The sequence below is a fragment of the Ovis aries genome, chromosome 3, assembly GCF_016772045.2.
Source record: "Ovis aries strain OAR_USU_Benz2616 breed Rambouillet chromosome 3, ARS-UI_Ramb_v3.0, whole genome shotgun sequence".
NCBI lineage: Eukaryota > Metazoa > Chordata > Mammalia > Artiodactyla > Bovidae > Ovis > Ovis aries.
This window is the reverse complement of record NC_056056.1, coordinates 225,395,666-225,409,042: the sequence shown is the minus strand read 5'-3', so window position 1 is coordinate 225,409,042 and position 13,377 is coordinate 225,395,666. Positions and strand designations below refer to the sequence as shown.

The window sequence follows — 13,377 nt, the reverse complement described above, 5'->3', positions numbered from 1 at the left end:
TAAAGATGTACTCTCGGGAAAGTACCAGGTTATCCCCAAGTCCTATTTTACACTGGACACACCTAAATAAAGAGATCACAGTACCTCTGAGCATCTGTGACGTTGTTGTCCTAGATCAGGAGCAGCAATTATGGAAAAGGAACAGCCACCCAGGAGTTGGCAGCTGCACGACAAACGGCACAGAGCGAGGGGCGGTGTGTTGCCAGCACCAGAGCCTCAGCTCGCCGCCGCTCCCCCGGCAAGCCTTCTCCCAGAGGGAGCCCAGACGCGGTCCTTTCAGTGATGCGAGCAGTTACCTCAACCCTATTCATGAACATTTTTTAAAAAACCACAAAAACGAATTGTAAATGTGAGGGAGACCTGCCCAGCACACCTTCACACACACTCTCCAGGGAGAAGTACGTGGTCTGGCTGATGTAGCCTGCGCGGTCCATCAGCGAGGTCACACAGCCGATCAGCACCCGGGGGCTGGGGTCAGACAGCCCCCCGCCGTGGCTCTTGCTGTCATCGTCCCATTTATCCGAGACGGCTTCCACCTGCAAGACAGACAAACCACCACTAAGGACACCACTTAGGACATGCTGAGGACCACAAAGAAAGCCAAATACTGGCCAAGACCCCTTATGAACACTGAGGCAAAAATCCCAATGAGACAGGCGAACCGAACGCAGCTGCACATCGTGATGGAGAGGGGTTCATCCCAGAACGCAACCATGGCTCAACAAATGCAAACCAGCCACTACCATCCAGCAATCTGGCAGAACAAATGAAAAATTATACACAATAATCTCAGCTGGTGCCGGAAAGGCATCTGATAAAATCCAACACCTTCTTTATGATAAAAATACTCAATTAACTAGGAAGACACTGGAACTTCCTCAGTACTATAAAGACCACATATGACCCAGTGCTCCCATGACACTCAGTGGTGAGACTGAAAGCTTTTCCCCAGGATAAGGAAAAGGCAAGGATGAGTGCTTTCACCACTTCTGTTCAACAGAATACTGGAAGTCCCAGCCAAAGCAATTAGCCAAGAAGAAGAAATTTTAATATCCAGATTGGAAAGGAAGAGGTCAAACTAGTTGAAGTTAACATAAGAGCTGACTCATTGGAAAAGACCCTGATGCAGGGAAAGACTGAATGGAGGAGGAGAAGGGGACAACACAGGACAAGACGGTTGCATGGCATCACCGACTCAGTGACATGAATTTGAGCAGGCCCTGGTGGATGAAGGACAGGGAAGCCTGGTATGCTGCAGTCCATGGGGTCGCAAAGAGTTGAACACAACTGAGGCTGAACACCACCACATGATCTAATACGGGCTTCCCTGGAGACTTAGATGCCTGCAATGCAGGAGACCTGGGTTTGATCCTTGGGGTCGGGAATATCCTCTAGAGAAGGGAATGGGGCTACCCACTCCAGTATTCTTGCCTGGAGAATTCCATGGAAAAGGAGCCTGGCGGGCTACTGTCCACAGGGTTGCAAAGAGTCAGACACTACTGAGCAAGATCTTACATCCAGCAAATGCTAAAGAATCTACAAAACACCTGTTACAGCCAATAAACAAATTCAGCAAAGTTACAGGATACAAAAATCAACATATAAAAATCAGCTGTATTTCTATTTACCTGTAATAAATGATCCAAAAAAAAACACACAGAGAAAACAATTCCATTTATGATAGTATCAAAAAAGAATCAAATACTTAAGAATTTAACCAAGAAGGTGAAAGACTTGTACACTGGAACTGCAAATGTGACTGAAGAAGCTAGTGTTACTCACTCAGTCGTGCTGGCTCTTCGCGACCCTGTGGACAGGAGTCCGCCAGGCTCCTCCATCTGTGGGATCCTCCAGGCAAGAATACTGGAGTATTGCCATTCCCTTCTCCAGGGATCTTCCTGACCGAGGGATCGAGCTCAGGTCTCCCACATTTGCAGGCAGCCTCTTTACCGGCTGAGCCACCAGGGAAGCCCTCCCCAGGAAAGAAGGTAGAGAAGACACAAACAAGTGGAAACACACCTCACACCCATGGATTAACACGAAGACATCAATACTGCCCAAAGTGACTGATGGAGTCAATGCAATCTCTGTCAAAATCCCAATGATGGTTTTTGAAGAAACAGAAAAACCCATCCTAAAATTCGTATGGCATCTCAAGGGACCTTGAATAGCCAAAACAATCTAGAAAAGGATGGACAAACTTGGAAAACTCATCTTTTTTTATTTCAAAACTTACTACCAAGCTACAATAATTAAAAGACTGTAGAGACGTACAAAACACCAATCAAACAGAATAAAGAGCCCAGAAATAAACCCTCACATGTATGGTCATATGACTCTCAACAAAGGTGCCAGACCATTCAAAGGAGAAAAGGTTTTCCACGTGGTGTAATCTTCTCAAGGAATGGTGCTGGGAAAACTGGATCCCAGCATGTAAAAGACGAAGTCAAACTCTCATCCAACACCATATTCAGTAACTAACTAAAAAGTGGGTCAAAGATTTAAATTTAAGAGCTAACCCTATAAAACTCTTAGAAGAAAGCATAGGAGAAAAACTTCATGATCTTGGGATATCTTTTAAATGTGACATCAGGCACAGGCTATTAAAAATGATAAATTGGACTTCATCAAAATTTAAAACTTCGGTGCATCAAAGGATATTATTGAGAGAAGTGAAGAGGCTTCCCTGCTGGTCCAGTAGCTACGACTCTGCCTTGCAGTGTGAGGACACTGGTACGATCCTGGCCTGGGAAGATGCCATATGCTGCTGAAGAGCAACTAAGCCCCTGCACTGCAACTACTGAGGGCCAAGTGCCCTGGAGCCCACGCTCTGCCACAAGAGAAGCCAGAGCACTGTGACTAGAGAGTGGCCCCTGCTCGCCAAAGCCAGAGAAAAGCCTGCGCACAGCAACAAAGCCCCAGTGCAGCCGAAATGAAGAAACTTAAAAGAAAAAGTGAAAAAGCCACAGATTGGGAAGGAAAATGTGTAAATCACACATCTGACAAGGGATTAGTATCAGAATATATAAAGAACTTTTACAATTCGATAAGAAAATAACTTGATTAAAATATAAGCAAAGGAACTGAAAAGACATTTCTCTGAAGATATATGTTGTTATAAATGACCTATAAACACATGAAAAGATGTTTAGTGTTACTAATTATTAGAAAAATGTATATCAAAACCACAGTAAGACACATTCACTAGGGTTCAGTTCAGTTGCTCAGTTGTGTCCAACTCTTTGTGACCCCATGTGACCCCATGAACCGCAGCAGGCCAGGCCTCCCTGTCCATCACCAACTCCCAGAGTCCGCACAAACCCATGTCTATCGAGTCGGTGATGCCATCCAACCATCTCATCCTCTGTCGTCCCCTTTACCTTCTGCCCCCAATCCCTCCCCAGCATCAGGGTCTTTTCAAATTAGTCAGCTCTTTGCATCAGGTGGTCAAAGTTTCAGCCTCAACATCAGTCCCTCCAATGAACACTCAGGACTGATCTCCTTTAGGATGGACTGGTTGGATCTCCTTGCAGTCCAAGGGACTCTCAAGAGTCTTCTCCAACACCACAGTTCAAAAGCATCAATTCTCTCGCGCTCAGCTTTCTTTATAGTCCAACTCTCACATCCATACATGACCACTGGAAAAACCATAGCCTTGACTAGACAAACGTTGGTCGGCAAAGCAATGTCTCTGCTTTTTAATATTCTGTCTAGGTTGGTCACAATTTTCCTTTGAAGGAGCAAGCGTCTTTTAATTTCATGGCTGCAGTCACCATCTGCAGTGACTTTGGAGCCCAGAAAAATAAAGTCAGCCACTGTGTCCACTGTTTCCTCATCTATTTGCCATGAAGTGATGGGACCAGATGCCATGATCTTAGTTTTCTGAACGTTGAGCTTTAAGCCAACTTTTTTACTCTCCTCTTTCACTTTCATCAAGAGGCTTTTTAGTTCCTCTTCACTTTCTGCCATAAGGGTGGTGTCATCTGCATAGCTGAGGTTATTGATATTTCTCCCGGCAATCTGGATTCCAGCTTGTGCTTCCTCCAGCCCAGCGTTTCTCATGATGTACTCTGCATAGAAGTTAAATAAGCAGGGTGACAATACACAGCCTTAATGTACTCCTTTTCCTATTTGGTACCAGTCTGTTGTTCCATGTCCAGTACTAACTGTTGCTTCCTGACCTGCATACAGGTTTCTCAAGAGGCAGGTCAGATGGTCTGGTATTCCCATCTCTTTCAGAATTTTCCACAGTTTATTGTGATCCACACGGTCAAAGGCTTTGGCATAGTCAATAAAGCAGAAATAGATGTTTTCTGGAACTCTCTTGCTTTTCCCATGATCCAGCAGATGTTGGCAATTTGATCTCTGGTTCCTCTGCCTTTTCTAAAACCAGCTTGAACATCTGCAAGTTCGCAGTTCACGTATTGCTGAAGCCTGACTTGGAGAATTTTAAGAATTACTTTACTAGCGTGTGAGATGAGTGCAATTGTGCAGTAGTCTGAGCATTCTTTGGCATTGTCTTTCTTTGGGATTGGAACGAAAACTGACCTTTTCCAGTCCTGTGGCCACTGCTGAGTTTTCCAAATTTGCTGGCATATTGAGTGCCAGTACTTTCACAGCGTCATCTTTTAGGATTTGAAATAGCTCAACTGGAATTTCATTACCTCCACTAGCTTTGTTCGTAGCGATGCTTCCTAAAGCCCAATGACATCACATTCCAGGACGTCAGGCTCTAGATGAGTGATCACACCATCATGATTATCTGGGTCATGGAGATCTTTTTTGTACAGTTCTTCTGTGTATACTTGCCACCTCTTCTTAATATCTTCTGCTTCTGTTAGGTCCCTACCATTTCTGTCCTTTATTGAGCCCATCTTTGCATGAAATGTTCCCTTGGTATCTCTAATTTTCTTGAAGAGATTTCTAGTCTTTCCCATTCTATTGTTTTCCTCTATTTCTTTGCATTGATCGCTGAGGAAGGCCTTCTTATCTCTCCTTGCTATTCTTTGGAACTCTGCATTCAGATGGGTTTATCTTTCCTTTTCTCACTAGTGTGGTGACTATCAAAAAAAAAAAAGGAAAATAATTCACACTGGTGGAGACATGGAGAAAGTGGAACTCTGTGCTGTTGGTGGGAATGTAAAATGGCGCAGCCACTGGGGAAAATTTGGTGGGTTCTCCAGAAGTTAAATATAGGGTTACCCCACATGCATGCTTAGTCTCTCAGTCATGTCCAACTCTTTGAAACCCCATACACTGTAGCTCCCCAGGTTTCTCTGTTCATGGAATTTTCCAGGCAAGAAGACTGGAGTGGGTTGCCATTTCCTACTCCAGGGGATATTTCTGATCCAGGGATCGAACCCATATCTCTGTCTCCTGCATTGGCAGACAGATTCTTTACTACTGAACCACCTGGGAAGCCCATAGGATTACCATATGACCATTCAATTCTACTGCAAGGTACAGACTCCAGAGTTGAAAACAGGGACTCAAAAGGTACTTTCCACAGCAGAATTATCTACAACAGCCAAAAGGTAGAGACAACCCAGGTGTCCATCAACAGGTGAGTGGAGAAACAAAATACAGTCTATACATACAACAGAATGTTATTTAACCATGAAAAGGAATGAAGAGCTGATACTTGGTACATGGATGTACTCTGAAAATATTATATCAAGTCCAATAAGGCAGATACAAAAGGACTAATACATGATTCCACTTACATGGAGCATCCCAGGATAGTCAAACTCATAGAGACAGAAAGTAGAACAGTAGGTCACTGTTTAGCGGGCATAGAGCTCTTATTTGGAATGATGAGAAGTCGTAAAAGTAGTCACACGGGTGCACAACAACATGAATGTACTTAGTGCCACTGAATGGCATCAAGAAACTTTAAATGGGAACAATTTCATGCTATACACATTTTACCATGATAAAAAAACCTAAACAAAAAAATGAGCAAATAAATCCAGACGCCAGTAGAAATGAGCCAATTCCACAACTTTCACAGTGGAAGTCAGTTAATCCTACCTAGTGTTGGTAAATCAAGTGATACAGGCCCCTTCCAGAAGAGCTAAAAACAAACAAGGAAGCACTCTGTCTGAAGAGTCAAGAGTTCAGGTGGAGCATGAGGAGAAGGTGCTGTTCCCCAGGGGCGGCATGTTCCAGACCAGAGCAACTCCACAGGCCCTTCTTCCCTAATAGAGATGGTTTATGTTGGAAGCATCCAATTTGGCGCCACCAGTCATGTTTAGTACTTAAAATGTAGTTCATGAAACTGAGGAGTTAATTCTAAATTTTACTTAATTTTAATAAATCTAAATAGCGACATATGGTTGGTAGATGGTAAGTCATGACCATTTAAACAAGTAGTTGAACTCAGTAAGTTTAGCAGATACCAAATTATATACCAAAAATCAACAGAGTTCCTATAAGGGAAGAAAAAGATTGAAAATACAAAATAAAATCATATTGATAATGAAACAAAATCAATACAATTCTCAAAAACTTAAGAAGAAATCTGCAGAACATAAGTGAACAAAAAGAACACAAAGGAAGGCTTAAATAAGTGGACATAATTTGTAGCTGGTGAAAACTCGCTCTGATCCATGTCACTTGACCTAAATGGATCCATGTACTCTTCGCTGGTCCAGGTGAGTCTGAGCCAAGGAGGAGAAACAGCAGGATGACTCTAGTGTTCATCCAGAAGAAGAGGAAAGCCAGAGAAGCCCATCCACAGACAGGAAGAGGGAAACCAGCCTGCCACCCAAGGATGTGCCTGTGCCACGGGGGCCAAGTGAAGGCATCAGGACCGACAGGGTCCCGGGTAGGTGGGATTCTGGGACCTTCCAACTCAGTAGGAAAGACTGGACCACTCAGCGGATGACTGGCGAGCTACCAGGAAAGAAATGTCTGGTTCCTTCTTTCAGTCCACACAGCCAGTAAGTTCCAGGGAAATTAGACATTTAAATGTAAATAAACAATTTTTCAGAAGAAAACCTGAGGGCATGTCTGAACTGAGAAGTGTGAAAAGCCTCTCTAAGGATTCACATAAAGCCCTGGAGCCACAAGGAATAGACAGACCCATTAACTATGTGGAACGAAACTTAATTCTGTAATGTAGAAAGTTTAATTTTAAATAGCTGAACCCAACAAACAAAATGTATAAAGGACACCAAAATAACTCACAGGAAAAAAATGTGAATATTTAGTCTATTTTAAGGCTTAAATACAAATGAAAACAATAAGCTCACTTATCAAAATGACTGGCGAAGATTTCCGAGATGCCTAAGTCCATACCCTTGCCAATATGGGTAACTGAAGTCTCTCATCCTGCTCCTGAGTATAATTAGCACGAAGTTCTTGAAGGATAATTTGACGATAACCATTAAAATGTTGAACATGCATACCCTCTAACTAACATCAGGAAATCAGACAGTAATAATACTATTTTTTTTAAGAAAAATTTGCTGCATAGTAGAGTTCATTAATTATCTTTGCTAACTGGATAACAAAGGGTCCAAATGGCTATTATTCGTAACAATAGCTTTTTAAATGACTAGAAGAATAGATAATGAAGTGGTAACACTGATTTCCTCCATGGCATAAAACTATAGGTTGTCTCTAAGAGGAGGATGGTGGTGTGAAGCTCAAGGTGGAGAGAATTCTTCCTCAAGAACTCAGGCCTTACCCGGATTGCTTTCAGTCCATTTGACACCTTATTTTCTTCCACAACTGCAATAACTTCCTGTCCGACATTTAGAAGCACTTTGCTCGTCACAGCCTCATTGGAGAAGTAGATCAAATCATCAATCATGCCATAATCACTGCAGTACCTTGTCACGACACCCTGGACAGTTTTCAACCTGGTGTCACCTGAGACAGGTAAACAGAGAGGTTACACTGACCACAAAGCAAGCGCACGCTACAGTTGAGTCTCCCAGAGAACCATGGAGCTCAGAGCACCCTTGTGGCTAGAAGCCCTGTGGGCTGAGAACCTCCCTGAAGAACAGAGTGCTCAGAACGTAGGGTTTTGGAGGCAGACTTCCTAGGTTACTCCAAAGGGCACAGGTGGTAGGCACCAGGGGGAGAGCTCTGACGCTAGAGCCAGGCTGCCTGGGTCGGATGCCCAGCTCTTGCCCTGCCATCTGTGGAACCCTGGGCTAGGTCTGTGCCTGTCCTCATCTGTAAAATGGAGATAGTCACAGTCCAAGAGAGCTGTGTGAAGGTTATTACATGACAGAATGTGCAAGGCACAGACCTCTGAGCTGCTGGCACAGGCCGGGGGCTGCTTTAGAGCAGCAGTGGGGGAGTCACTACTGTGCACTCTTATCACCACTATTGTCTTTCTCATCACCAACACTACCAGCAGCAGGGCTAGGAGATTCTGTATTATTTCATCATACCAGAAATGGCTTCCAAGATGGCCCAGTTGGAAAAGAAACTAGCAGCAATGCAGGAGACCCAGGTTCAATTCCTTCTCAGGAACATCCCCTGGAGGAGGAAATGGCAAGCCACTCTAGTATTCTTGCCTGGAGAATCCCATTGACAGAGGAGCCTGTGGGCTATAGTCCACTGGGTTGCAAAGAGTGGGACGCAACTGAGCACTCAATCCTAGGCAGGCACTACTAGAAGATTCTGGGCCTGGGGGGCAAGTCTGGGGCAGAGCAGGCCTTCCCTCATCCACTCAGAGACCTGGGCCTGGAACTCCCGCTCCTTCTCAGACACAGAAGACAATGAGTGCGCCCTGGCCCAGCTGGAAGCCCACTGAGGCCGAGCTGTAATCCTACTGCTGCTGAGAGGCTGCATTGATGGACAAGGCCAGGCCTGGATGGGTGAAGCGACCTGCTCCAGGCCGCAGTTTGCTGAAGAGGCAGAACGCCAGCTGCAGACGGCTAATAGCACGTTGAGACAACAAGTAGCTCCATGACTGACGTTCTGGCTTCTCTCGCTGAGAATTTCGTGTTTGGGGAGGTTACAGAGAGCAACTAGAGACTCACTACCCAGCGCTCAAGCCTTGGACAGAAAGAGGGGTTGGGAGAAAATACCAAGAACCTTGGGCAATGTGTAATTCCGGGTTCCAGAATCAGAAGTACTGCCTGGACTTCAGGAAAGGCGTTCGATAACAATTTCAAGAGCAAGACCCCATGGGACTAAAAGAGCAGTTTAGGATAGCCGGGGTCACCCTTTCCAGAGCCGCGAATGCACACAACTGCTGGGACACTGACAGAGAAAGAGCGGGAACCTGTCGAGGGTCTGGTGTCAGGGCGCTTGCAGCGCGTGACAAAACCAAGCGGAAAGGAGACACAGATCCTACGCTGGGAAGAGATCGCCATGAAAGAGACACGCCTCAGCTTCGAGGGCGCACAGTACAAAGGTGACATCGGGGTCTCTCAGACCCTGGTCTGGGCACGCAGAGGCCCTGGACCCGGCTCGGGCCGCTCCCCACCCCCACCCTCAGTGCACGCGGGAACCAGGCCTCGGAGCCCCGCGGCTCCTACTAGGTTACCGGCCGCCCCCGCCCGGGCAGCGCCCAGCGAGGCTGGGCCGCCTCAGGGGCCGCGCGGCCCGCCCTCCCCGCGAGGCACCTTCCGCGAGCTCGGGCCCCAGCGGCCCGGCCTCCTCCTCTGGGCAGTCCGCCTTCCTCCAGAAGAAGGACACCACCTTGGCCGCGAGGCGCAGCATGGCCGGCCGCCCCGCCTCAGCGCCGCAGCCTGACGCGCCCGCACGCGGCCCGCCGCTCCGGCCGCCAATGCGCGGCCGCGCTCGCGCCAGCGCGCCCTGGAGCTTGGCCAATAGGGTTGCGGCGCCTGCGGCGCTCGGCCAATGTGGGCGCCGCACGCGGGGACTGTTAGCCGCGAGTGGGGGGCGGTTGCGACCGTTAGTGCGCCTGTGGGAGTGACGTCACGCCCGTGCTGGTGGGTGCCACCCGGGGCGGGTCGGCCGGGCTTCGTGCGGGCAGGGCGGCTGTGCTTGCCTCCTCCTGGGCGGGAGCCGGCCGAACTTCTGGCTGCTCGTCGCTGTTAGGTGTAGCTTTGGCAAATGTGCCATATCAAGTTGGAGAAGTCCCCTCTGCCCACTTTCGCGAGAGTTCTTACGGTGCTTGGGTGGGGAGTTTTCTCAAATGCTTTTCCTGTGTCTAGCGAAATGACGTCTTGTTTTTCTGTTTTAGCGTGTTAATGAGAGTGAATTACATTGATTGAATTTTCAAATGTTAAACCACCGTGCTTTCCTGGGAAGCTCAACTTGGTCATGGTGTGTTCTCTGTTTTGTGTATTGATCCAGCTTGGTAACTTTGTGCCTGAGTGATGAGGAATTTTTAGTTTATTGAGGTGTGTGGCAGTCCTCTGGGCTTATACCTGATTTGGCTTGAACTCTGTGCTAACTGGAACAGCCTGCCTCGTGGCCTATCAAACACATATTGTATATCTGTTTTAACAAATTCAACTTTTGTATTGGTTAAAGGGCTGTTACCAATATTCAGCAATATTGCATAAACTTTGGTAATTTTAAGGGACTGTCCATTTTAGCCAATGTGTCAAATTGTTGGCAAAATTTGTTCATGGTGTTTCCTTACTATCCTTTCACTGTCTCTGTGATCCACTGTGATGAACCATCTTGCATTCCTGACTTTGGTAATTAATGTCTGTCCTCTTGTTTGTCTTCATCAGTCTAGCTACATGTTTATCAATTTTATCTTTTCAAAAAATTCCTTTTGGTTTCATTGACTTTTTTTCTATTCATTATTTCTTGCTTTCTCTTCCTCCTCCTCCTCCCCCTTCCACTCCTCTTCCCCTTCCCTCCCACCTCTTCTTCTAGTTTGATTTGTGCTTTTCTAACTTTTTCAGTTGGAAAATTAGATATTGAATTTTGGAATGGCACTTTCTTCATTTTTAACATAAGCATTTAAGACCATATATTACTTTAAGCGTCAATTAGTTGCATATGCAATTTTTTACAAAGTTTTTGTTTACTTTTGACTGAGCTGGGTCTTTGTTGATTTGCCTCAGCTTTCTCTTGTTGTGGCAAGCAGGCTTCTCATTGCGGTGGCTTCTCTTGTCGTGGAACACAGGCTTGTGGCTGAGTTGTTCGGTGGACAAAACTCTTGCTCTCTGTTTTCTGTCTCAGGTGAGGCAGCTGCACCTCTCGAGCCAGGAACCTTCCAGTCCCCTGAACTCCTGCGCCCCTCATCTCACGTTATTCAGACGGCAGGTCCGCTTGACTTTTCAGTCTGTCAGAATCTGGTGGCTTCTGACCACGCCCGCGGCTCCCCCTCCATCCTGCCAACACCTGCTCTCACCTGCGGTCCCAGGGCCTGTGCGCCACCCAGCTGGACGCTCACTCTTCTGCCCAGCAAGTGCATCTCAGAGTCCAAGCCACGGCTGTCTCCACGTCCTCAGGTGCCTTGTGCCTGGGCGCCTCACCTGCACCTCGCCCCACAGGGTCCCTGTGCCCACCTCCCTCCAGCCTTGCCACCTCCATGCCTCTGCACTTGGGGCACCTCTGCTCCCCTACCCTCCTCACCACTGCCCCCCCTCAGTGAGGCCTACCCTAACTCCCCTGAGTAGCCCCCCACGCCCTCCCTGGACTTATGTGCCATCACAAGGGAAGTCAGTTGCGTCCCCACAGAACACACCCCTTTATCCCGTGTGCCTGTCCCGCATTAGGCTTTGGACTCCACACGGGAAGGGCCGTGGCCTGTCCCACCTATCCTGCAAGTGTGCGCTGGATAGCGGGGTAAATGTTGAACCATGAGCAGGGCCTCCGCAGCACAGAGGGAGAGAGGGCACTTTAGGGACAGAGTTCGTGCGAGGGATGGGGCTTGTTCTAGAGACTGGTGTTGCTGCCGGAGATGGGGAGGTTCTTCCCAGGACACTTGGGAGGCGTTTGTCCCACCATCTCTAATTCCAGAGTGCTTATTTGTTTCTCCACAACTTTGGAAATGCACAGACATGGTGAAACCTTCAAGCAAGGAGAGAAGCGAAGAGTCCCACTGGTTGACAGTCTCCCTGATAACTGCACTTATTGCTTTAAAAGGCAGTCACTAAAGAGGTTTGGGAGGTTTTCAATGTTTAAAATCCCTTCTTGACCTCACAGTTTGTGAAAATTAATTCTAATACTTTTTGATTGGTTGAAAAACGGAGACACTGAGCATCCCGTGATGGGAACTGAAGCCTTCGCTTGGGTGTGATGTGGGCTTGTGGTCTGAGGGGCCAGCTCTGTGGAACGCTTTGGCTCGTGAGAATACAAGAGACTGACGTTGTGATTGTGGGGCACCGGAGTCTCTGTGTACCGACCGACCTAGGGGCTCATCTTCTGACATCATATCTTTTTGTCTTTTCATGCTGTTCATGTGTTCTCAAGGCAAAAGGACGGATGTGGCTTGCTATTCCCTCCTCTAGTGGACTGTGTTTTGTCAGAACTCTCCGCCATGACCTGGTCCGTCTTGGGTGGCCCTGCACAGCATGGCTCATAGCTTCATTGAGTTACACAAGGCTGTGGTCCACGTGATCATTTGGGTTAGTTTTCTGCGACGGTGGTTTTTGTTCTGGAGCGCACTGACCGTGCGTGAAGTTCACAAGCAACGGCAAATAGGGAAGGCTGAAGGACAGTGAGGAGTATTGATACTTTGCAGCTTCTGAGCAGGTTGATGACCCTGACTCTGGGAAAGATTGAGGGCAGGAGGAGAAGGGGGCCACAGAGGATGAGATGGTTGGATGGTATCACCTATTCAATGGACGTGAATTTGAGCAAACTCCTTGAGATAGTGAAGGACAGGGAATCCTGGCGTACTGCAGTCCATGGGGTTGCAAAAAGTCAAACATGACTGAGTGACTGAACAGTAACACCCAGAGTCTGGGCAAAACGCATGCCCGTCCTTTCCCTCTCCGTGGTGAGCAGAAATAAAGGGAACGGCGGGACCCATGTGGCTCACAGGGACCCTTGGGTCAGAATCTCAAACAGTTTAAGGGCCAGGCCAGCCACGTGGAGCGCAAATAGCACTGTGAGTGACCTTGTGAAGGGGCTTTCTCTTGTGATGGCAGGGATGGAAAAGGGCTTCCAGAAAGGACGGAGAGTAAGCCTTTGGATAAAACCGTGCTTGTTTCCAAAAGAGTCAAGCACTCGGCTGTCCAGCCGTCCAGGATCCTCAGCTTGGTACAGTTCTGCACTCGGGCCTTCTCTTTCTCCCGAGAGGCCCACTCTGGTGCCCACAACCTGCCTGCCACAAGTGAACCAGAGGAGGCCCCCCTGCTTCTGGCACATGCAGGAGCGCAGGACGGAGTGGAACTCTGGGCCCCAGTCACACAGCAACCGAGGGCCTTCCAGGACCCCGTGCTTCATGCCCTCATTGAAATTCAGGAAGCAGTCCCCCTTCCC

The 13,377-nt window shown here is 47.6% G+C and overlaps 1 protein-coding gene across 1 annotated transcript in view; it reads right to left on the bottom strand.

Moving 5' to 3' along the window:
• Nucleotides 1-9,688, bottom strand: part of MOV10L1 (Mov10 like RNA helicase 1) — a 66,084-nt gene extending 56,396 nt beyond the window's left edge. The window contains exons 1-3 of the mRNA XM_015095074.4: nucleotides 9,588-9,688; nucleotides 7,691-7,875; nucleotides 374-536 (exon numbers count right to left, since the gene is read on the bottom strand). Of these exons, the coding sequence (XP_014950560.2) occupies nucleotides 374-536; nucleotides 7,691-7,875; nucleotides 9,588-9,684 (445 nt within the window). The 5' untranslated portion in view covers nucleotides 9,685-9,688. The remainder of the gene's footprint in view (nucleotides 1-373; nucleotides 537-7,690; nucleotides 7,876-9,587) is intronic.
• Between the last annotated feature and the right edge of the window lie 3,689 nt (nucleotides 9,689-13,377).